The sequence below is a fragment of the Rhodotorula paludigena genome, assembly GCF_050403205.1.
Source record: "Rhodotorula paludigena JCM10292 DNA, Rt_paludigena_JCM10292v1_ctg36, whole genome shotgun sequence".
In the NCBI taxonomy this organism is placed as follows: Eukaryota; Fungi; Basidiomycota; class Microbotryomycetes; order Sporidiobolales; family Sporidiobolaceae; genus Rhodotorula; species Rhodotorula paludigena.
The window spans coordinates 22,291-41,728 of NW_027481422.1; the positions used below are offsets into that span (position 1 = coordinate 22,291).

At 61.8% G+C, this 19,438-nt stretch overlaps 8 protein-coding genes across 8 annotated transcripts; 3 read left to right on the top strand and 5 right to left on the bottom strand.

Moving 5' to 3' along the window:
* Positions 1 to 739: 739 nt before the first annotated feature.
* On the top strand, positions 740 to 2,062 carry JCM10292_001312 (uncharacterized protein; the record flags this gene model as incomplete). The annotated part of the gene is made up of 6 exons (XM_076650452.1): positions 740 to 955; positions 1,021 to 1,096; positions 1,195 to 1,292; positions 1,431 to 1,514; positions 1,606 to 1,760; positions 1,819 to 2,062. The coding sequence occupies 6 exons, from the start codon at positions 740 to 742 to the stop codon at positions 2,060 to 2,062; spliced, it is 873 nt and encodes a 290-aa protein (XP_076503937.1).
* A 775-nt stretch (positions 2,063 to 2,837) lies between these two features.
* On the bottom strand, positions 2,838 to 4,161 carry JCM10292_001313 (uncharacterized protein; the record flags this gene model as incomplete). The annotated part of the gene is made up of 3 exons (XM_076650453.1): positions 2,838 to 3,321; positions 3,377 to 3,722; positions 3,780 to 4,161. The coding sequence occupies 3 exons, from the start codon at positions 4,159 to 4,161 to the stop codon at positions 2,838 to 2,840; spliced, it is 1,212 nt and encodes a 403-aa protein (XP_076503938.1).
* A 39-nt stretch (positions 4,162 to 4,200) lies between these two features.
* Positions 4,201 to 5,442, bottom strand: JCM10292_001314 (uncharacterized protein; the record flags this gene model as incomplete). The annotated part of the gene is made up of 2 exons (XM_076650454.1): positions 4,201 to 4,398; positions 4,894 to 5,442. 2 exons carry the CDS (start codon positions 5,440 to 5,442, stop codon positions 4,201 to 4,203), a joined length of 747 nt encoding a protein of 248 aa, XP_076503939.1.
* Positions 5,443 to 6,796: 1,354 nt separating this feature from the next.
* On the bottom strand, positions 6,797 to 9,284 carry RLI1 (Fe-S cluster-binding ribosome biosynthesis protein; the record flags this gene model as incomplete). The annotated part of the gene is made up of 11 exons (XM_076650455.1): positions 6,797 to 6,814; positions 6,881 to 6,911; positions 6,987 to 7,024; positions 7,102 to 7,180; positions 7,243 to 7,365; positions 7,438 to 8,244; positions 8,305 to 8,829; positions 8,888 to 8,975; positions 9,041 to 9,092; positions 9,162 to 9,168; positions 9,241 to 9,284. The coding sequence occupies 11 exons, from the start codon at positions 9,282 to 9,284 to the stop codon at positions 6,797 to 6,799; spliced, it is 1,812 nt and encodes a 603-aa protein (XP_076503940.1).
* Positions 9,285 to 10,030: 746 nt separating this feature from the next.
* Positions 10,031 to 12,508, top strand: JCM10292_001316 (uncharacterized protein; the record flags this gene model as incomplete). The annotated part of the gene is made up of 8 exons (XM_076650456.1): positions 10,031 to 10,835; positions 10,901 to 11,009; positions 11,122 to 11,239; positions 11,300 to 11,377; positions 11,460 to 11,521; positions 11,580 to 11,715; positions 11,796 to 11,844; positions 11,904 to 12,508. The coding sequence occupies 8 exons, from the start codon at positions 10,031 to 10,033 to the stop codon at positions 12,506 to 12,508; spliced, it is 1,962 nt and encodes a 653-aa protein (XP_076503941.1).
* Positions 12,509 to 12,815: 307 nt separating this feature from the next.
* Positions 12,816 to 16,662, bottom strand: JCM10292_001317 (argonaute/piwi family protein; the record flags this gene model as incomplete). Its single annotated transcript, XM_076650457.1, has 22 exons — positions 12,816 to 12,981; positions 13,037 to 13,138; positions 13,195 to 13,241; positions 13,307 to 13,387; positions 13,455 to 13,581; positions 13,635 to 13,645; positions 13,706 to 13,831; positions 13,897 to 13,983; positions 14,037 to 14,100; positions 14,171 to 14,195; positions 14,262 to 14,337; positions 14,389 to 14,570; positions 14,624 to 14,715; positions 14,778 to 14,849; positions 14,910 to 14,996; positions 15,067 to 15,135; positions 15,199 to 15,374; positions 15,452 to 15,590; positions 15,655 to 15,831; positions 15,893 to 16,013; positions 16,095 to 16,416; positions 16,483 to 16,662. 22 exons carry the CDS (start codon positions 16,660 to 16,662, stop codon positions 12,816 to 12,818), a joined length of 2,529 nt encoding a protein of 842 aa, XP_076503942.1.
* A 629-nt stretch (positions 16,663 to 17,291) lies between these two features.
* On the top strand, positions 17,292 to 17,678 carry JCM10292_001318 (uncharacterized protein; the record flags this gene model as incomplete). Its single annotated transcript, XM_076650458.1, has 1 exon — positions 17,292 to 17,678. One exon carries the CDS (start codon positions 17,292 to 17,294, stop codon positions 17,676 to 17,678), a length of 387 nt encoding a protein of 128 aa, XP_076503943.1.
* Positions 17,679 to 17,898: 220 nt separating this feature from the next.
* Positions 17,899 to 19,198, bottom strand: JCM10292_001319 (uncharacterized protein; the record flags this gene model as incomplete). Its single annotated transcript, XM_076650459.1, has 5 exons — positions 17,899 to 17,966; positions 18,037 to 18,435; positions 18,506 to 18,690; positions 18,787 to 18,855; positions 19,038 to 19,198. 5 exons carry the CDS (start codon positions 19,196 to 19,198, stop codon positions 17,899 to 17,901), a joined length of 882 nt encoding a protein of 293 aa, XP_076503944.1.
* Positions 19,199 to 19,438: the final 240 nt, after the last annotated feature.

Sequence of the window (19,438 nt, forward strand, 5' to 3'; positions counted from 1 at the left end):
GACCGCCTCACGTCCGCTCGTCATGCACCTGGACTGCAACGAATTCCTCCTCATCCTGCCTGAGAGCCGCTGTAGGTCAGCAGCTGCGGCGCCGGCATGCCCTCGCCCTTCCTCTCGTCCATGTGAAATTCGAAGCTGGGTTCGGCCGATATCGACGGTGAGCCTCGCTGCTCATCTCGTAGGTTGACATGAAGCCCTTGCTCGGAGGCTGGTGTGTATTGCTGCACTTGCTGAAACTGCTCAAGCGCTCAGCGGACTCGTTGCGTCGGCTGAGCGAGGTCGTCTTAGCCTTAGGGTGTGGCAAGCAAGCGGGCGAGGGCACCACAAGAAATCGATGACTGCGAGAATCCAGGCATCTCGACAGGGTCGGAGTGTAAGCCAGGCTGCCTGGGCGCTGCTCTGCTCCAGCTCGCCAGACGTAGCCTCAGTAACAACACTAGCAGCACAGTGGCAGTCTTCGTGTGCGCGCGACGAAGTCGGACCGGAGCGTCGGCGTGGCGCAACTCGGGCGCAACTGATGAAGGGAGGGTTGGGGTCGAGGGCCTCAGGGCGCATTGTAGCACACAAGGCCGAAGTCAGTGTAGCTCTGCCCAGCCGTTGCGGGCGCACATGGTCGCACCAGCTGACGCCGGAGTGGCGTGCGCCGTGCAAGCCGGGTGCTTCCCCACCTCAAGCTCGCAGTCTCCACCTCGCCTCGCTTTCGCGCTTCTCTCGTTTGTTCACTTGCTCGCTACCCGTAATGGCTCCCGACGCTGCTGCTCTCGCTACCGGCCCTCCCAAGACTGGCACACGCCAGGACGGCGACGCCGAGGGCTTCGGGTTCGGAAAGGGCGACCTCATCTCGCTTTCGACGCCGCCCAAGTTCGACGACGTCGAGGCCGAGAAGACCTACCTCAAGACGCGCCTCGCCCTCGCCTGCCGCATCTTTGCGCAGTACGGGCTTGACCACCATGTCGTGCGCTTCCGCTTTCGTTCCGACCGTCCACCCGAACAGCTTGCTCATTCGAGTTGTGTCGACAGGCGGGACACCTCACTGTGCGAGTTCCTGACGAGCCGACGAGCTTCTACGTCAACCCCTTCGGTCTCGCTTTCAAGCGTGAGTTTCGCATTGCGGTTTCCTTCTGCTGCACAGCACAGCGCTCCCGGCTGTTCTGATGCTGTAGCTCTTGCTGATGCCGGTACACTGCCGCACAGTTATGACTGCGGAGGACATCATTACGGTGTCGCACGATGGCGAGGTCATCGGTGGGGGCAAACCGGGGCGCAGGGTTGTCAACAAGGCCGGTTTCCTGGTCAGCTCCCTCTCTCATCCTGCGAGAAGCTCCATCGTAGCTAACACAGCACCCCGCAGATTCACAGCTCGGTGTGGCAGAGGAAATCGCTTGATTGGCTGCTCTTCCACGTTGCTGACAGGCCGACCCGTTCATCAGATCCACAAGGCTCGTCCCGACGTCCAAGCCATCTGCCACAGCCACTCGCCCTACGGTAAAGCTTGGTCAACTCTCGGTCTTCCGGTACGTTTGCCCCATTTCGCGACAAGTTTGCAACAGATCCGCGTATCCCTCTCTATGCACATCTCGCTGATGCCCGTTTCCTTCTGTGCAGCTCGAGTGCACGACGCAAGACTCGTGCTCTTTCTACGGGCGCCAGGCCGTCCTCGACTCGTTTGGCGGCGTCGTCCTCTCCAAGTCCGAGGGCGCTCGCATTGCCGAGAAGCTCGGGAACGGAACGCTCATCATCCTGCAAAATCACGGCCTGCTGTACGTTCACTCTCAGCTATTTTGTGCTGATGCAACTGACACATTTGCAACCGCGCAGAACCGTCGGCACCTCAATCGATGCCGCCGTAGCGTGGTTCCTGCTTGCCGAGGAGCAGTGCAAAGTCCAGCTCCTTGCCAACGCCGCCGCGGCAAACCCGGCGCTCAACGCGAGCGTCATCTCCATTGATGAGGAGGAGGCCAAGTTTACGGCAGAGACCAACGGCGAGAACATTGGGTACTTCCTTGCGAGCCCGTACTTCCAGGTTGCAGAGGCCGAGTGGGGACAGGCGGTGCGGGCTTAGGCCTCCATCTTGCGGTGTCATTTGCGTTGAGTGTTGTACATGATTTCGGTTTGTACTGGCTTTGCTCATGTCTCCGGTGCCTTGACATGTATGAGAAGTTCCCATCGTTACGGACGAAACGGTGCTGTCTGGCTGCAGATTGTACAATACAGCTACGGCTGCATTACATTTGTGTAGGAAAGGGGAGACGGTAGGGATCAAAGAAGGAACAAGTCTATGAGAAGTGACAGGGCAAGGAAGAGATGCGACGAAGCAGGGTAGTGAACGAGTGGTGCCTATCCCACTCCTCCTTTCCGTCATTCAGTCTCCTGTACTTGCTGTGTCCACTCCTGAACATTGGTCCTGCGCAAATCAAGCAGACAGTGGTCTCTGTCAATGCAGCCAACACAACGGGTGACGCTTACATCTGCGTGTTGGTCTGTGGAACAAATGCGCCACTCAGGGTCAGCTGCGCATTCAAGCTATCAATATAAGGGAGGCGCACAAAGAAGTAGTTGCCTGCAGCCTTCTGCTCGCTGCAGACGTCAAACATGGCAAATGTCAGCCACAAGTCCCATTCACTCGCCAAGGCGCCAAAAAGAATGACATGCACGTATTGAGCTGCGAGCCCATTATTGATACGTGGGCGCTGCAGCAAACAAGCCAGGGACCGGTCAGGACTTTGCCCGTGACCGGGGAGGGACGAGGGCAAGGAGGGGACGCCCGAAGTTGGTCGGGTCGCGGCGGAACATTGTCTCGGTTAAGCTTGTAGAATGCGGGTGGTGAAATATCTCCCCTAGGACTTTTGCCTTGATCCCAGGTGCTGGGCTGCGCAGAGGCCGTTGTTGTTGACCTTGAAGTGGTTTGTGGCGTCGTTGCAGCCGTAGCCAAAGCACTGTGCGCCGTCGGCGTTGATAGTAAGCTGGACCGTCATGGTGCCTGTGACCGTTGCAACCCGCTTGTTGTTGTGGTCAATCCGGAAGAAAGGGGCAATGAGCAACCAGTCCGCAATCTGGCTGGTCCTGTCACTGAAGAAGAGCAAGACCCGAATTGTCTGGGCGGCAGTCTTGAGATGAAGAGCAATGGGCGGAGACGGGTAGGACGTCATGCACAGGCGGCTGGTTGCCAAGCTCACATGCGTGAAGCAGTGTGCGATGTTGTCGAGAACCTCCTGGCGCTCCACCCGGAAAGTCGCAATGACCTGGTGTTTGCACGCCTGCGCAAGGGTTGTCCACTTGCAATTGGCCATGTAGTGGCTCGGCAGTGCAGCAAGGGCATACCTGCAACGGAACTGGAAGTCAGCATGTATCAGTTGAAGCACAGAGATTCACGCACGTCTGCAAGATTGGGAGGCGCAGCTCAGCGCGGCAAGCCTGGTTGGCAAAGCAAGGGTGCCTCGTTGCAATGACGGGCACAAGCAGACCATCCATGTTGACGAGGTACACCTGCAAGCCTATGACAGGGCACGAGCCGCCCGTCGAAGGAATGTGGGGCGCAAAGTTGGTGGCAAACAATGCCGTCAGGACAACAAGAACGGTCGGAAGTGGGTCGTTTGACTCAAGAACGGCTTGGAGACAGCGCTTGAAATCTTTCTTGTTGGTCTTGGACATCGACATCAACTTGACATCCGTGCTTGTTGTGCAAGCTGTCGGCAGCAAATCTATGAACTGCCCCTCGACGTCTGTGGAGTTCAACAGGTCAGTCAACCGCCTTGAGAATTCCGGAGAGCCGCACTCACCCTTGAGCTTGTCGAGGAAGTCTGCACAGAGGATCGACTTGAGCTGCGCATTGAGGAGCCGCTGGCTGAGCGCGACGCCGCCGCGCTTGTTGAGTGGCGGCGGGGCAGTCACATGGACAACTGCGATGACTTGTGCGCCTGCACCGCGCTGCTTGACAAGCAAGGCGAGCGCCAGGTTGAGGGACGAGCGCAAGATGATACCGCCGCCCATGGCGTTGAGCCACGGCTGGAAAAGCACCATCTCGCACATTTTGGCGGCATTGTCTGCCAGTTCAGAGGTGCTAGGCAAGCCTGGCAGCTTGGTGAAGACAACGCGCGTTGCGACAACCTGGCCGTTGGCCGACTTCCGCACACAGATGCTGCGCTTGTTTGTCCGCTCCATGCGCGCGCGCCTGCCGTTGCAAGCAATGCGGTTGAGCTCTTAGCGGAACAAGAAGGTGCGCTTCTTGTGCCCAGCGTGAGGCTTGACACTGCCAGAGGACGCCTTGTCATCGTCCTCGTCCTTGTCCTCCTTGCCCTCGTCCTTGTCCTCAGCTTCCGCCTTGTCCCTGTCCTTGTCCTCAGCTTCCTCCTTGTTGTTCACCGTGCCCTCCCCGCAAGCACGGGCAACTGGCGTGCGCTTTGGGCCGGCAAGGCCGAGCACGCGGAGGAGAGCATTGACACGACGACAAGCGAGGCAGGGAGCGCAACGCGGCTGTGCCGCTTCTTGAGCCCCCGTTGGTGATGCCAACATAATCCTTGTACGCTTTGGGCAAGCTGGCCATGCGCTTGAGCACCGAAATGAGCTTGCGGCGGAGCAGAAGCGGCTTCTTTGCCTCCTCCTACATGAGCTCAGCGGCGGCCTTGCAGAGGAACGGCGTATTGCAGCAGCAGACAAGGAGCCAGTATGTGCATGACATGACCCCGTCGACGTGGCGCATTGGCTCGCGGAAGGCGTCGGCGATGCGAGCAGGCGCATCATCAATGGGACCGGCCTGCAGCACTCGGACAATCTCGTTGTGCACAACAGGCGCATTTGGTGACAAGGCAAGGCGGTGGGTCCAGTACCTTGTGACGGCTGGAGCAGGGGTGCTGCCGCCGCAGCGGGCAACGGCGGCAAGGTGCTCCTTGACACCGTTCTTGAGGCGGCCGGGGTGGTGCCGACAACCATGTCGACGATGGTGTTGTAGATGACGGGAAGGGCGTCAGCGAGAACCTTGAGCTGCCTCACCAGGTTGTTCGTGATTGGGCTCGCGCTTGTCCGCGAGCGGGACGGCGTCGTCGCGGTGGCCGGCGACTGGAGGCAGCCACCTGACGTTGCGCCGATGACGATGCCGGCAAGCGGGACAGGTGGCGGAGGCGGGGGCGGAGCCGTGGGGAAGGCGAGGGGCGGCTGCTGCAGTGTGGACAAGCCGGGCGAGACGTGTGCGGCGGCGTAGCTTGTTGCGACAGGCAGGCGGTAGGATGCAGTCAAGGTGGATGGGAGGCAGGATGGGCGAGGGTGCGGGATTGGCGTGCCGTTGGGGATAAGCGGGCCCTTGTAGTTGTACCGCCTCGGCCGCGCCGATCCGAGCTGCGCCGCCGCTTCCACCAGGTGCCAGCGCGCGAACAGCTCCTTCGCAAAACCCGTCTTCCCGCCCATGGGCGTGGTGTCCCCCTGCGGGTACCCGCAACCCTTTGTCATAGAGTGGTTGAGGGTCTCCTTGTGCGGGATGTTCTTGGTCTGGACGGTCAGCCTGCTGTTGACAATGCCGAGGAAGCCGACATAGTTGGAGGTGTTGAGAAGCGAGGGCGTGAAGGCTCCTTGCTTGGTCTCTGGGAGGCAGAGGACGGTGCAAGAGTGGCAAGGACGGGCAATAAGGGGCAAGTAGGGGCAAGGAGGGAAAGGCAAGCAGGGGCAAGGAGCGCAACTGGAGGAGGTGAAGCGGGCCAGGCAAGACACCACGCCAAGGCAAATGTTGCAGACCACTCCCGGCGGGCTAGACCAATGGGGGAGACGCTTTGTATTATTACTGAGCCAACTAGACGTGAAAACAACTCGTACCTAGACCGAGCGGGGAGACGCTTGAAGGAAAGGAGCGTCTCAGTCCTCCGGCTAAGGCAAAGCTATTTACCAAATAGGAAGCTATACAAAAGGGTTTCGCCAACAGACGAAGACTATCTGAAGCAAAGCTAAGCGACCTATTCCGCCTCTCCACAACAGCAAGCAACAAGGCTTGTTTGCCATTTGCAACGTAAGAGTGGCAAGAGGCAAGGCAAGAACAGCACGTCAGCAGAGAGCTTGGAATAGGACCAGGCCCTTGCACTCTGTAAGCCTCGAGCGAAGTCGGCGGCTGACGGAGGGATCGTCCTGAGACGTCAGGCGCGCAAATAGACGGTCGATGCGGTATGGGATAGCAATCTAAGCAACTCTAACCAAACTCTAGCGAGAGTGAGGGGAGAGCGAAAGATGGTGAGGACTAAAGGGAAGAGCGGAGCGAGCGAGGAGGCTGGGAAGGGGAGCGAATACAACGGTGAGATAGGGGAAGTCTAATCAGAATAGCCCTGGCTCACACACTCCTTGTTCACAGGAACTTCCTAGAGCCCATGTTGACAGGTTACAGAAGCTGCGGCCAGGCAAGATGTGACGCAGAAATCATCTCGCAATGGTCATTCTCGAGAGGAGGCACAGAGAGCTACTCATTTGACGATGCCTTTGTCATTCAAGTCTTCGGTGCGGCACGGGAACGGAAAGGTTTTGTCTCGTTCGAAGGGCAACGAGCTGTGCGGCTGCAAATGGTACAGTACAATTACGGCTGCAGTAAAGGTGAAGACAAGAGGGTGGCAGTGAAGAAAGGAACGAGTCTATGACAAGCGACGGGGAAGGAAGGAGGAGAGGACGAGGAGGGTATCGTACAGGTGGCGCCTGTCCCGCTTCGCTTCTCGCCACCAATCTGTCACCCTCAGCACACCCTCTCCTGCACCATTCTCCTGCACAAGTGCGGCGAAGAAGGCGTGCAACCCTGCGTGGCGCCGCCACCGCGTCCACCGGATGACACTTAGATCTGCGCGTCGGTCTGCAAAGCAAAGGCACCAATCATGGTTAGCTGCGCATTCAAGCTATTGATAGAAGGGAGACGCACGAAGAAGTAGTTGCCCGCGGCCTTCTGCTCGCTGTTTGTGACAGATGGCAAGGATCAGCCCCAAGTCCCATTCACTCGCCCAGTTGCCAAAAAGAATGACACGCACGTATCTAAGATCGAGCCAAACTTGTTGATACGTGGGCGCTGCCGCAAACAAGCCAGGGACCGGTCAGGACTTGCCCCGCGACCAGGGGAGGGACGAGGAAGAGGGGGGGACGCACGAAGTTGGTCGGGTCGCGGCGGAACGTCGTCTCGATCGACTTGAGGAACTGGTTCATGCCGCTCAGGAGGCTCTGGGGACTGTGGGACCATGCACCGTCAGCGCTGCGGCGAGAGGGAAGCGAAAAGGGCGAAAAACGCACGCGGTCGCGAACGACTCGACCGAGGGCGTGCCCGAGTAGACGACGACGCGGTCGGCGAGGTAGGTCGCCATGACGATGTCGTGCTCGACGACGAATGCCGTCTTCTTGGCGTGGAGGATGAAGCTGCGAGCGCGCGGAAGCCGTCAGTTTCAACCGCAGCGTCAGGGATCTTGCCAACGCAGAGAGAGGACGCACCGCTTGATGACGCGCGAGGCAATGATACGCTGCTCCGAGTCGAGGTACGCCGACGGCTCGTCGATGAGGTAGATGTCGGCGGGCTTGCCGAGCGCGAGGACAATGGCGACGCGCTGAAGCTCACCACCCGAGAGGGTCGTGACGTACTGGTCCATGATGTTTTCGAGGTTCATGGGCTTGAGCACGTCCGTGTTGAACTGCGGGTGCATAAAGGCGGCGCGGATCTGCTTGAGGAGGAGCTCGCGGACCGTGCCCGGGAACTTGGGCGCGATCGTCTGCGGCTTGAGCGAGACGGAGAAGTGCTGCACGTCGTCCTTGTTGTCGGGCTCGAGCTTGCCTGCGAGGAGCTTGACAAACGTCGTCTTGCCCGTGCCGTTCTCGCCGAGGAGGACGATGATCTCCGAGTCGGTGAAGGAGCCGCCCTCGAGGTTGAGCTTGAAGTTGCCCTGCGTCTTGGTCATCGGCGGGTACACGTACCGCCGCGTCTTCTCGCTCAGGACGTCGTCGGTCGCCTCGGCAATCTTGAACGTCAACGACTCGTCGCGGAACCGGAGGTTCTCGGTCGGGATCTTGCCGTCGAGGAAGATGTTGATGCCTTCTCGCACCGAGAACGGCAGAGTGACGACACCGTACATCGAGGGCATGCCGTAGAGGACGCAGATAAAGTCGGAGAGGTAGTCGGCGACCGACAGGTCGTGCTCGACGACGATGACATAGTCGGTCGGGCGGAGGAGGGAGCGGATGATGCGGGCGGCGTTGAGACGCTGCTTGACGTCGAGATACGACGAAGGCTCGTCAAACATGTAGCTGCGTTGTGCAAAAGCATGAGTGCGGGTTCAGAAAAAGTCACGGAACAGGAGGACTCACATGTCGGCCGCCTGCACGCACGACATGCCGATGGCGAAGCGCTGGAGCTCTCCACCGGACAGCTGCGAGATCTCGCGGTCCATGATGACCTCGAGGTCGAGGTCGCGCACGACGTCGTCAAGGTTGTCGAGCTCGAGCTTGCCCTCTAGCATCTGGCGCACGGTCTGCTTGCCCTTGATGGCGCGCGGGATGTGGTCGACGTACTGGGGCTTGATGAGCGGCTTGAGGTTGTCCTCGAGGACGCGGGTGAAGTAGTTCTGCAGCTCGGAGCCGCGGAAGTAGCGCAGGATCTCCTGCCAGTCGGGCGGCGCGTCAAACTTGCCGAGGTTCGGCTTGAGCTTGCCCGCGAGGATCTTGAGCGCCGTTGACTTGCCGATACCGTTGGTGCCGACGAGACCGAGGACCTGGCCTGGTCGGGGAGTGGGGAGACGGTGGAGCTTGAACGAGTTGGCCGAGTAGCGGTGCGTCACCTGCGACTCGAGGTTGGTGGGAAGGTTGATGATGTTGATGGCCTCGAACGGGCACCTGTGGATGAAGCGCGTGAGCTGCAGCAGTCGGAAGGCAGAGAGCCGACCACACGCACTTCTTCGGGCAGATACCGCAACCGATGCAGAGCTCCTCCGAGATGAACGCGATCTTGGACGACGGCGAGACCTCGATACAGAGCTTGCCTGGACATCGAGAAGGCCCGTGAGCTGCGATGCACAGCGGAAAGCAGGAAGTAGGGGAAGCGCACCCATCCGCACGACCGGGCACGACTTCTTACACTCTTGCCGGCACTTCTTCGGCTATGACCGTACAAGAGCACGTGTCAGCTATCTGCACTCCGGGACAAGATCAAGGGCGGTGAGAAGTACCTTGCACCTGCACACGACGAGGCGAAGCGGGGTCAGCAACCTGGTCCAACTGTCTTCAACTCGAACAGGAGCGGCGCACCGGTCCGGGTTGACCAACGCAATCCTCGTCAACTTCTCGCTCATAGTGGCTGGGCTGGGTGGGGCGAGCCGGTTGAGGGAGAGGGAAGGGAAGAAAGGGCGAGCTGTGAGACGAGGAAGATGCGCGAGTCAGCCTCAAGATCGGATGCAAGGATGCCTGGCTTTCTGTTTGGCAGTAGTTCTGTCCCTCTGGCCGCACTCAGGCTCCGCCAGCGCAGCGTAGAGACGAGCGCAGTGCCGTCAGCCGTAATGCGCTCGAATGCGGTGCAGCCGAGTGTCGTACGGCTCCTGCGGATCTGCGCGCCTGGCCAGAGCTCCTGGCTGCCGGTCTTGACACCCGCAGACTCGCTCTTGACGCTCCTAGGCGGACCAGTCGAGCGATGCGACGGGTTCCCGACTTTTTGTCGGCGACGGTGCTCGACAGAGGCACCTCCGGGACCGGGTCGTTCGGGCGTCGAGTGCGCCCGAGCTGGCTGATTCAGGCTGCACAAGCGAAGAGAGCTCACGAGGCGAGGCGGTGCGGTGCGAGCAGGCGAGTTCGCTGGTCGCTCGTCGCTCGTCGCAACCACGCAAAGTCGCGCGTAGCCAATCGCAGCGAGCCCGTCTGGAAGTTTCAGCAATCTGCAGCGATCTAATGGAGCAGTGCAGTGCATTCCGTTACTGCAAACATTGTACTCGGCCCTGTCCGCCCTCGCACTCGCTCGCTCGGACTTCGACTTTGCCGTGTCTCGACACGCGTCTCGCCGTCGCCCGCATCCTCGCCCCGCCGCGACCCCGCAGCAGCCCGAGCGATGCTGGCCTCGCTCGCTGCACGCGTCCTCTCGCCAGTCAAGCCCGCCCCGGCGGACCCTGCCCCCGCTCCCGCCGCCGCTGCTGCCGATGCGCAGGGCGACGCGACTCCGACGCGTCCCTCGCTCGTCCGCGCTGCGTCGGAAGACAGCGCGCTGAGCGAGCTGCCCGAAGGCGACCTCGACGCGCCTCCCGCGGCCAAGAAGGCGCGCGTGTCGCCCGCGCCGGCGCAGGAGCAGCTCCCGACGCTATCTCCCTCGCGCTCCGTTGCCTCGTCGTCCGCTGCAGCAACGAAGCAGCGCTTCTCGGCTGCTGCGCCCGCAGTCAGGAGCCGCACGACGCGCGCCGGGATTGCAGACAATGAAGTCGCCACTGTGGACGAGAATCCGGCGCTCGGGAGGGACGGCAAGGCGTACCTCACCTCGGGCGTCTACTGGTCTGCTGCGCTCCCTGCCCGTCCAACGAGGCGCGACGACGGAGAGGGCGCCGTGCCCTCGTCGTGGCGAGCGGTCGAGCCGTCGAAGGAGACGGCGTTCCCGCCGCCTGCGTTCTACGGCGAGACGCTCCTCGACGAAGACGGGCCCATGGCAGAGCGCGGCTTCCGACTCCCATTCGACATCCTGCGCGACTTCTGGTACACGGACGAGGCGGCGGGCCGCAAGGGCAAGGGGCGCGCAAAGGGTCGCGTCGTCGACGACGCGCACCTGCCGGTCAGGGAGGGCAAGGGCGGCGACAAGACGACCGAGGAGGACATCGCGCGGCGGGAGAAGAGCAAGAAACCCGATCCCTACCGCTACATCAGCAAGAGTGCGTTTCCGTTGCTCCCCTTTCTGCGCCAGCCTGTGCCGCTCACCCTCCTCCGGCGGAAACAGACGTCTACTTCGGTCGTGGACCGGACAAGTCGCTCCTCCCCGCCATCTGCGCGTGCAAAAAGCCCGCACGGCCAAGCGAGATGGGCTGCGGCCAGGACTGCATCAACAGGTGCGTCTTGGTCGGCGTCGCTCCGCGCGACCTTCTCAATTCGTGCAGGAGGAGGTCTCGTTAGTTCCATTGCGCATCGAGCTCACGCTCTGCACCTTCGATGCGTCGACAGGTTGATGCAGTACTGCTGCGACCCGAAAAAGTGCCCCTGCGGCGAGCAGTGCGGCAACCCGCCGCTCAACAAGCGCGAGGGTGTCCCCGAGGGCAAGGACGGCCTGCGGGTCATCTGGGTACGCTCGCTCCCTAGTATTCCCGCTGTATCGTCACTTACGCGATGTCCACAATGACAGACGGGCAACCGCGGCTTTGGGCTGAAGACGATGGTGCCCATCAAGGAGGGCGAGTTTGTAATCGAGTACCGAGGAGAGGTGCGTCGCGCTCGCTGGCTACACTCAGTCCGTCTGCTTCGGGTATCAGGGACACGAGCTAAGACCTTTTCGTGCCGTACAGATCATCTCGCGGGACGAGAGCTACCGCCGCGTCCTGACCGACTACAAGGACCGCACTTCCTAGTCCGTCCCCTTGCTCCTCCTCGCTCGTTCGCAGCTGCTCATCGGATGTTTCGAGCAGCTACTTCATGGACTATGACGGCTTCGAGGTTGTCGACGCCGGGCAGCGCGGCAACTCGGCGCGCTTCATCAACCACTCGTGCGGGCCCAACCTGCAGGTCGTCCGCTGGAGGCTTGCGACGATGGAGGAGTGGCAGGTGCGCAGCGCGTTTCAGCTTTGTCTGCGCTAGTGCGTCTGTGTGCTCTTTACTGATCAACTCCCCACGCGCGAGCGCAGATGGGCCTGTTCGCTCTGCACGACATTCCCGCCGGTACCGAGCTCACCTGTCCGTCCCGCTCCTTCGCGCTCGCGTTGCCGCTACTGACCATGGCTGCGCACGTACAGACGATTACGGCTGGCAAGACTTTGCCTCGATCAAGCCCACCGCCGCAGCTGTCGCCGCCGTCGCAGCTGCGACCGCGGCCTCGGCCGCTGCCGAAGCCGCATTCGCCGACGCTGCAAACTCCGCTCCTTCGGCCGACGCACTGTCCCCCGCCGCACCCACGGTCACTCCCGCACCCGCGACCGCGCCCGAAAGTGCGCCCGCCGCGCCGCCCGCATCCGCGTCGCTCATCGCGCTCTCGACGAGCACAGCGATCGACCCGGCGCGGCAGCGGTGCTACTGCGGCGCGGCCGAGTGCTCCGGGTTCCTCGGCGGGCGGAAGAAGGGCGGGCCTGGGGGCGCGCGCAAGGGCAAGGGCAAGGGCAAGATCGAGGTCGAGCTCCCAGAGGAGCGGGACGAGGGGAGCAAGCCTGCCGTCGCGTTCGCCAAGGCCAAGATTCGCCTCGAGGCGCTCGTTGGCGCCGGGTCGGCGAAGGAGCGCGTCGCGCGCAGGGGCAGCGCGGCGGGCGTGGCCGAGCGGCGCGCCAAGGAGAAGGAGGAGAAGGTCGGGCTGCTCAAAAGCGGTAGGGCGGCGGCGAAGAAGGCACTGGGCAAGTTGCTCGGGTGAGTGCGTGCCGAGGTTGGGATGGCGTGCCGAGGTTGAGAGGGAGTGGGGGCCTACAGGAGATGAGGGATCCCGTATAATTAGCCAAACCGAGTCATTCGATTGCTTCTCCTGCATCGCGCATCGATTTGTCGTTACCGTTCTGTCTCGATGAAGGCAGGTTCCCGCTGTTGATGAGACGATTTGCGGTACACCAGAAACGACGACCGACCAATCTACAGCGGAATGACGAGCGGACCAATCTAGATACAGGCAACTTGGAGAACGCGACCACGGAGAATTGTGTACGACCGGCGGGATGAGAACAAGCTCAAATGAAGAACAGCTTGTTGCCGTGCCCGGCGTGCACCGTCGACCCAACGCGCGTCGAGTTTGTCGTAGCGAGGTACAGCGCCGCACGTGTGCAGACAAGATCGGCGTAGTACGCCGGGGTTGCAAGCGAGACGGAGCGGGTGCAGCGGGCAAAGGTATAGCAGCTTTGTTGCCAAGTCAGCTCGGGGTGCGGGAACAGGCAGAGGGTTAGTGACGCACATGTTGTAGCAGAGCGCCTGCAGGTCGTCGGCGCTGAAATGCGAGTCATCCGTTAGCACGGTGAAGTGCGCTGACCTTGACGTGCCGAGGAGCGAGGCGTGGCTGCGAGAGCTGCAGGTCAGCCGATTATTCGTCTTGCGTGCGTGAACGGGACGGACGCTTGCGTGTACCAGTCGAACTGGAAAGGACTGGTGATGACCGTGTCCTGCAAGCGAAGCAGCGTAGGTCAGCCGAGCTGCAAAGGACTGGAGCAATGCGGAAAGGACACACGATCGTGGTGTCTGCAGGAACGTTGCCCGTCTTTCCATCGCTGTCCTGTGGGCGGTCCGGGAAGATCGAGATGTGGTGCTTCTGCAGGCGCGACAGCGGGCGTCAAGGAAGGGAAGGTCTGCGCGCAATAGAGAGGTAAAGACGGCACCTTTCCGCAGACAATGAACGTGATTTTGGGCTTGAAGTTGACGTCGATGCGCTGGCAGGCGAGGCGGATGGCGTTGACCTCACCCGTCAACACGCGAGCATACTCGCCCTCAGACACGCCGTCACGGCTGAGAAGGAGCGCGGTTAGCAAGCCCACCGTAGGAGCGCAGAGTACACGCACAAGAAAATGAGCTGCGGAAGGGAAAGCGTGAACTTGGAGTCGAGCACATTCGATGAGCGGTACAGACGCACCTGCTCCGGCTGAATCCTGACCTCCTTGCGGAACTGCTCGAGGAGCGACTGGACCATCTCGGCGAGGTTGGCAATGATCTCCTGTCGGCCCTGCTGCGTTGCCATGCGTGTGCCATAGCGCGTGATCTGCAGAGACCAGAGTCGGAGACTCAGACTAAGATCGAAGTGTTGAGGACGAGAGGCGGACGGACCTCCTTGTTGAGCGAGCCGACGACGGCTGCAACTGAAGGTCCGTCTAACCCCGGCTTGGGATGCGTGACGTCGATACCGAAGATCATCTGGGAAAGACCGGTGAGCGCAGGATCGATGTAACAATGCTCTGCGGACGCACTGTCGGCTTCTTCAAGATCGGACCAAGCGACGCGGTCCAGTTGGTCCCGCCGAGACGAGCGTTGCTGTGCGTGAACCAGGTCAGTTGGATGGAGCAGTACGAGGCAGGTTCCGCATTGAGCGCAAGAGGCGTACATCTTCAAGGCGACGTTGGCGAAGTCTGCGCGAACATCCAAGCGCGAGTTAGCAAGACATCCCGAGTGCCACCGAAGTCTCAAGAGCGTACAGTTGCGGTCGTTCCTTCTCGCTTTGGTGATATTGAGGCAGTGAGTCGGCGTTCCCGTCTGCACGTCGCCGAGGAACTGCAGAGTAGCGGTGTCAGCAATGCTCAGCAGCCGCAAGAGCTGACGCACTTTGATCTTGCCGTAGAACGGAGACGGCTTCTCCGCAAGGAAGCAGACAATGAGCTGCGGCGGGTTGGCGGGAGCTTTCGCTCCAGCGGGCACAACCTTGGAGCGGATGAAGTTGGGCGCGTCGTCCGGTCGGACGTTGACAGCGTAGTGAACGGGCGGCGGAGTGGGCACAACGCGAACGCCTGCGTGATGTAGGGTCAGCCAAAGTCAAGAATGACGGAAGCTAATGACGAACCCGCTTGCGTGAGCTGCTGCTTGAGCGTGCCGAGGAGAGCCTCCGTTTCTCTGCGCGGAAGCTCTGCTTCCCTCGCGAAGACGAAGACAACCCTGGAGAACAAGGCTTGAGTATGCGCTCAAGTCAAACCTGTGCGCGAGCGGAAGCAGCGAACCAGTTGTCGAGACTCGCGGGCTGGAGGAACTTGCCGCGCATCTGGAATACTCCGGCTTGCGGACGGATGGCACTGTGGGAAAAACATGTCACGGTCTCGAGAGGACAAAGGAGACCAAGATCAGTCACGCACTTTGCAGCGGTGACCTGAGGAGGCGGAAGAACCCGCGCCTGCACCCGCAGCGGCTCGGTCGCGACTTGGAGCTCCCACTGCTTGAGGCTGCGCAAATATGAGCAGACATCAGTCGGACTACGTCAAGCGAGAGTGCGGAAAGGAAGTGCAGACCCACGCCGGGTTGTTCTGGTTCGGCGTGATCGCACGCAAGCCAGCCTGCAGCTTGGCGAGGCGCTCCCTCGGCCTGATGCGATGCGAGTCTGCAATCAGCGTGCTGTCGTACCCTCAAGAACAAGTGCAAACGTACTTGATGGTGGTAAAGCGGATGACCTCCGAGACCTGCGAGGGGGAGAGCTCCATCGTGTACTTCTGCCCGACGTCGACCTGGCACAGCTCAATGGGCCAGCGTGCCGTGCGCGTGACGAGCACGCAGGGCCACCCGGGGTGACGGAGGTTGACGCCGTAAGCGGAGCGGAAGTAGTTCTGCGCGAGGAAAAGCGGATCAGCGCCTGGCGATGCGCCCGAGTCGATGCGGTCGCAGAAGGCCAGCGAAAACGTACGGCGACGTTGATTGTGCCGGTCTCGGTCTGGAAGTGGTAGTCTCGCGCGCTTTCGGACGTGATCGACCTGATCCTGCGCTTGACGGGCTTGCCATTGCGATCGCGCACCGTCAGGGTGATGTGCAGCCCTTTCACCATGCTGTGGGAAGTAGAATGCCTTAGTTGCCCCTCTATGCCAACACAGAGCATCGGGTGATCCGTACCGCGAAAGCTTGATGAGCGCGACCGGCGGAATGCTGGCCAGGTTCCCATGCGTAACCCTGCCAAGCTCGACCTGCGCGAGATCGACAAGCACGTCGGGAAGGCTGCCTGGCTTGTGGAATGGTGCGCCGGCGAGATCGAGGTTAATGTAACCGCCACCGATCCCTGGACGGAGAGAGCTGCACATGCGGAAGCCTCAGCATCTTCTGTGGCCGAGGAGCTGCAAAAACTGCAACGCACCTGTAGTAGCCTCGCCAAAGCTCGAAGCCGCGCGCCTGCTCCGGGTTGTCGCCGCGAAGGAAGAAAGAGGCTCCGCGCGAAGGGTTGACCATCATCGGGCCATGCTGAAGCACGACGTTGACTGTGCCGTGGTAAGACGTGAAGGTCGGGAGGTCAGACGTGTTCTTCTCGGGGCATCGAAAATGAGAGACAGCAAACTCACGAGCCTGCAAGCACTCCATCACCGTGTCGGAAGTGGCCCGCCCGCCGACGAAGGCACGCAGGGCACCAAGATTGATGGGCCCGATGAGCTTGAGCTGGACGGTGAAGTGATTGCCGCGCCGGGCGGCTGACCCGTCTTCCTCGGGCAAGTCGAACGACCAGGACCCTTCGTCGGCCGGCAGGCGAACGGGCGAGTACGCCATGGCTTTACCGTCGTACGCGACCGCAACACGGCCGAAAGGTGCCTGCGAAGAAGCGAAATACTGCCAAATACGACGGTTGAGACGCTTTGGGCGGTCCGCGTCGGTCGGGAAGATCTTGACCTGCGGGGAGAGAAGGAATGTAAGCACGCTGGTCGTGCATGAGATCAGGCAACCCCGCTCGCGTACATCGTAGTGGTAGATGGTCTTGTCCGGCGCATTGACCGGGAAAGCGTTGACGCGAACCGAGATGACCTGACCAGTCGTGCCGACGCCCGGGCGGCGCATGGGGACGAGGAGACTGGATGGCGGAGGAGCAGGGCCCCCAATGGCGAGACGGCCGACCTGGGTTGCGAGAGTGGAAGCCATTCTGCGCCAATCGGTCGCTCGGACGAAAGCGCAGAGTCCAGAAAGGCGGGAAGAAAGCAAGAACGAAAGCGAGCAGACCGAGCGAGCGGCGCCTGGCGCAACGTGGCGGCACCGCCTCGTTGCGTAAGAGACTCACGGAGCTTCCGGCACTGAAACACTGGCTGCGGAGGACGAGAGCCGGTCCGGTCAGCGGGAGAGACACGGGGCGAAGAGGGCGTGAGCGCAAAGCGGCAGCAGCGGAGACGACGAGCGACAGACAGTCCAGCCTGGCAGTGCGAACACGCAGGGCCCAAGTCAGGCAACCTCGGTGGCGAGCAAGAGAAACAGACGCAAGAGTTCCCGGGCAACCTGCGACGACGAAGGTCGGCTCCGTACGACCGCGCCGACATCGCTCGACGACCGCGCGAAGCAGACAGCAGCTGTGACACACGCTCACAGAGCTCACACAAGCTTCCACCGGTTCGACAGACTGCGGGAAGGGCTTCATCGCCTCGTTTCCAGTCGAACAGTCTCTCGCTCTTGATCTCGCTGGTCACGCCTGCGAGCCTCATTGCCAGTGCGTGGACACAGCTGTATGGGCTTGGTCAGTGCTGTGTTCGCTGACGTTTTCGGCTCCGACAGCACTCGGCATGGACACCTCCCTCGTCCCCCCACTCCTCCTCCTCTCGGTACCCGTCGCCTACGTCGGATACCGCGTCTACCGCGCCCTCCTGTCCACGCCCGCATCCAAGCGACCCTACGACCCGAAGACCGGCGTCGGGCGCGGCGCACCCGGGTTCCAGACGGGCGTAAGGCGCGTCGCCATCCCGCCGCACATCGCGGCGCGCATCCGCGCAGGAGAGGAGGTCAGCGGCGAGGAGATCACGGCGGCGCTGGAGGCGGAGCGCGAACGGCTCGACCGGGAGGAGAGGGAGGGAGCGGAGGAGAAGGTCAAGCTGCCCGAAGGCGTCGACGAGGACTGGTTGCCGGCGGGCGCGGTGAGCGGCAAGAAGAAGGCGCGTAGCCGGAAGAAGTAGCGAGGCGCACGGCGTTAATGCAGGATCATGTATTGGCTCTTTCGACGAGAGCTGGCTATCGGGAACATGAACCCTCGCCAAGAGGAGTCGTGGACGGAGGCTGCTTCTCATGAGCGCCAGGCAAGGATGCGACGAAGGTCTACCGGTACAACAGCGGTTGGTACAGGTTCTACAAATGGTGGCCCGAGTGCGACCGTGTGAATCAGGAATCGAGTTCTGTTCACCAGTACCCCTTCGGCAAACAGCTGTTGCTGTCTTGGTCGTATTCATGGCCAGAGCTGCACGAGACTGCAGTTGCGAGAAAAAGAGCAGTCAGTAAAGGTAGGCGGCAGCACTAGAAGGGCAAGTTGGAACGCACAGATGCGGCACGTCGAGTCCACGCATGCAGAGCTCGCAACGCCGGGCAGCGCCGTGCAGTCGACGCCCTCAGTCCCTTCCGCATTCCACTCGTCGGCGTTTGCGCCCGTGCACCCGCCGCAGTGCGTCGCGCTGCTCGACGTGTCAAAGCACGCGAGGATGAAGCCGCTCTGGCTGCCCTTGCGCGTGATTGGGCACACGTTGAAGCCGACTGGGCAGGACGCGCCGGCGGGAACAGCCGGACGAGGGGCACGAGAACCGCCTTCGTCGCCCGACGTTCCCGGGCGGTAGCGCTGTTGCTGCGCCTCGACCTCGTACAGCGGGCCGGAGATGGCGACCGGACGAGGGCGACGGTTCTTCGGCTTTGTGCCGCAGGTCAGGGTCGCAGGGTTGCAGTAGTCTACGCAGGCACAGGGCGGCACGAGTCAGCCGAGGGGAGCCTAGGGGGCGCAGGAGCGGATTGGACGCACTCGACAAGCATGCACCGTTGTTTGGTGACGCAGCAGGCTGGTACGAGCCCGAGAAGGAGCAGTCGGCGCCGAGCCCGCCGCAAACAGCCTTGCCCTTGACCGCGTCCACCTGACAGCCAAGGTTGCCGGCGCAGAGCGAGTCGTCGGGCCCATCGGGTCCTTCGCACGAGTCTCCTAGGCCACCACTGCAGGTGGAGAAGGGCGCACCAGGTCAGCGGGATGGCGACACGAGCGGACCTGGGTTGCCGAGGTTTCGGGAAACTTGAGAAGGTCAAACGCACTTGCACACGCCCTCACCGCCGTCTTCCGCTGTGCAGCTGCCAAAATCACATTGTGCGTCTGTCGTGCACCTGCAAGCATAGGCAAACAACGAGCGGAGTCAGTCTCGAGCGCGACGGAACTCCAAGTCTCCAGGTCATATCAGCCCGAGGGGCGGGCACCTCGCGCCTGGCAAGGACGGCGTGGGACGGAAAGGACGCACCGTGCACCTGCCCAGCCGCAGAAATAACCCGCCGACCCTGCACGGACGCACTGCGAGTCGACAGGGACGATGATGCCGCGCCGCGCCGTCGGGTGCGAGAGCGACTCGCAGGTGCGCTGGTTCGGCGCCGACGAGCCGCAGGGGAAGCGACCCGGCTGAGCGTGCGCGACGGCAGCTAGGAGGATAGAGAGCGCGAGGATGGAGCGCTGCATTCGCTTCTTTGCTGGTGAGAGCGAGAGGGAGTGTTGACGGCGTCGGACACGGGGGACGGCTTGCTCGGTGTGGAGGACCCGCACAACACGTCGGTCGCAGTGGGCACCGTCGACGCGAACGTAATGAACGGCAGACGCGATCGAAAGTCTCCACGCAGAGGGCGCGGCAGATCTGGACAGCGTCGAGGAGTGGTAGCAGCGAGGGCGGGCGGGACAGCAGCAGGCGCGGCGATGGCAGGT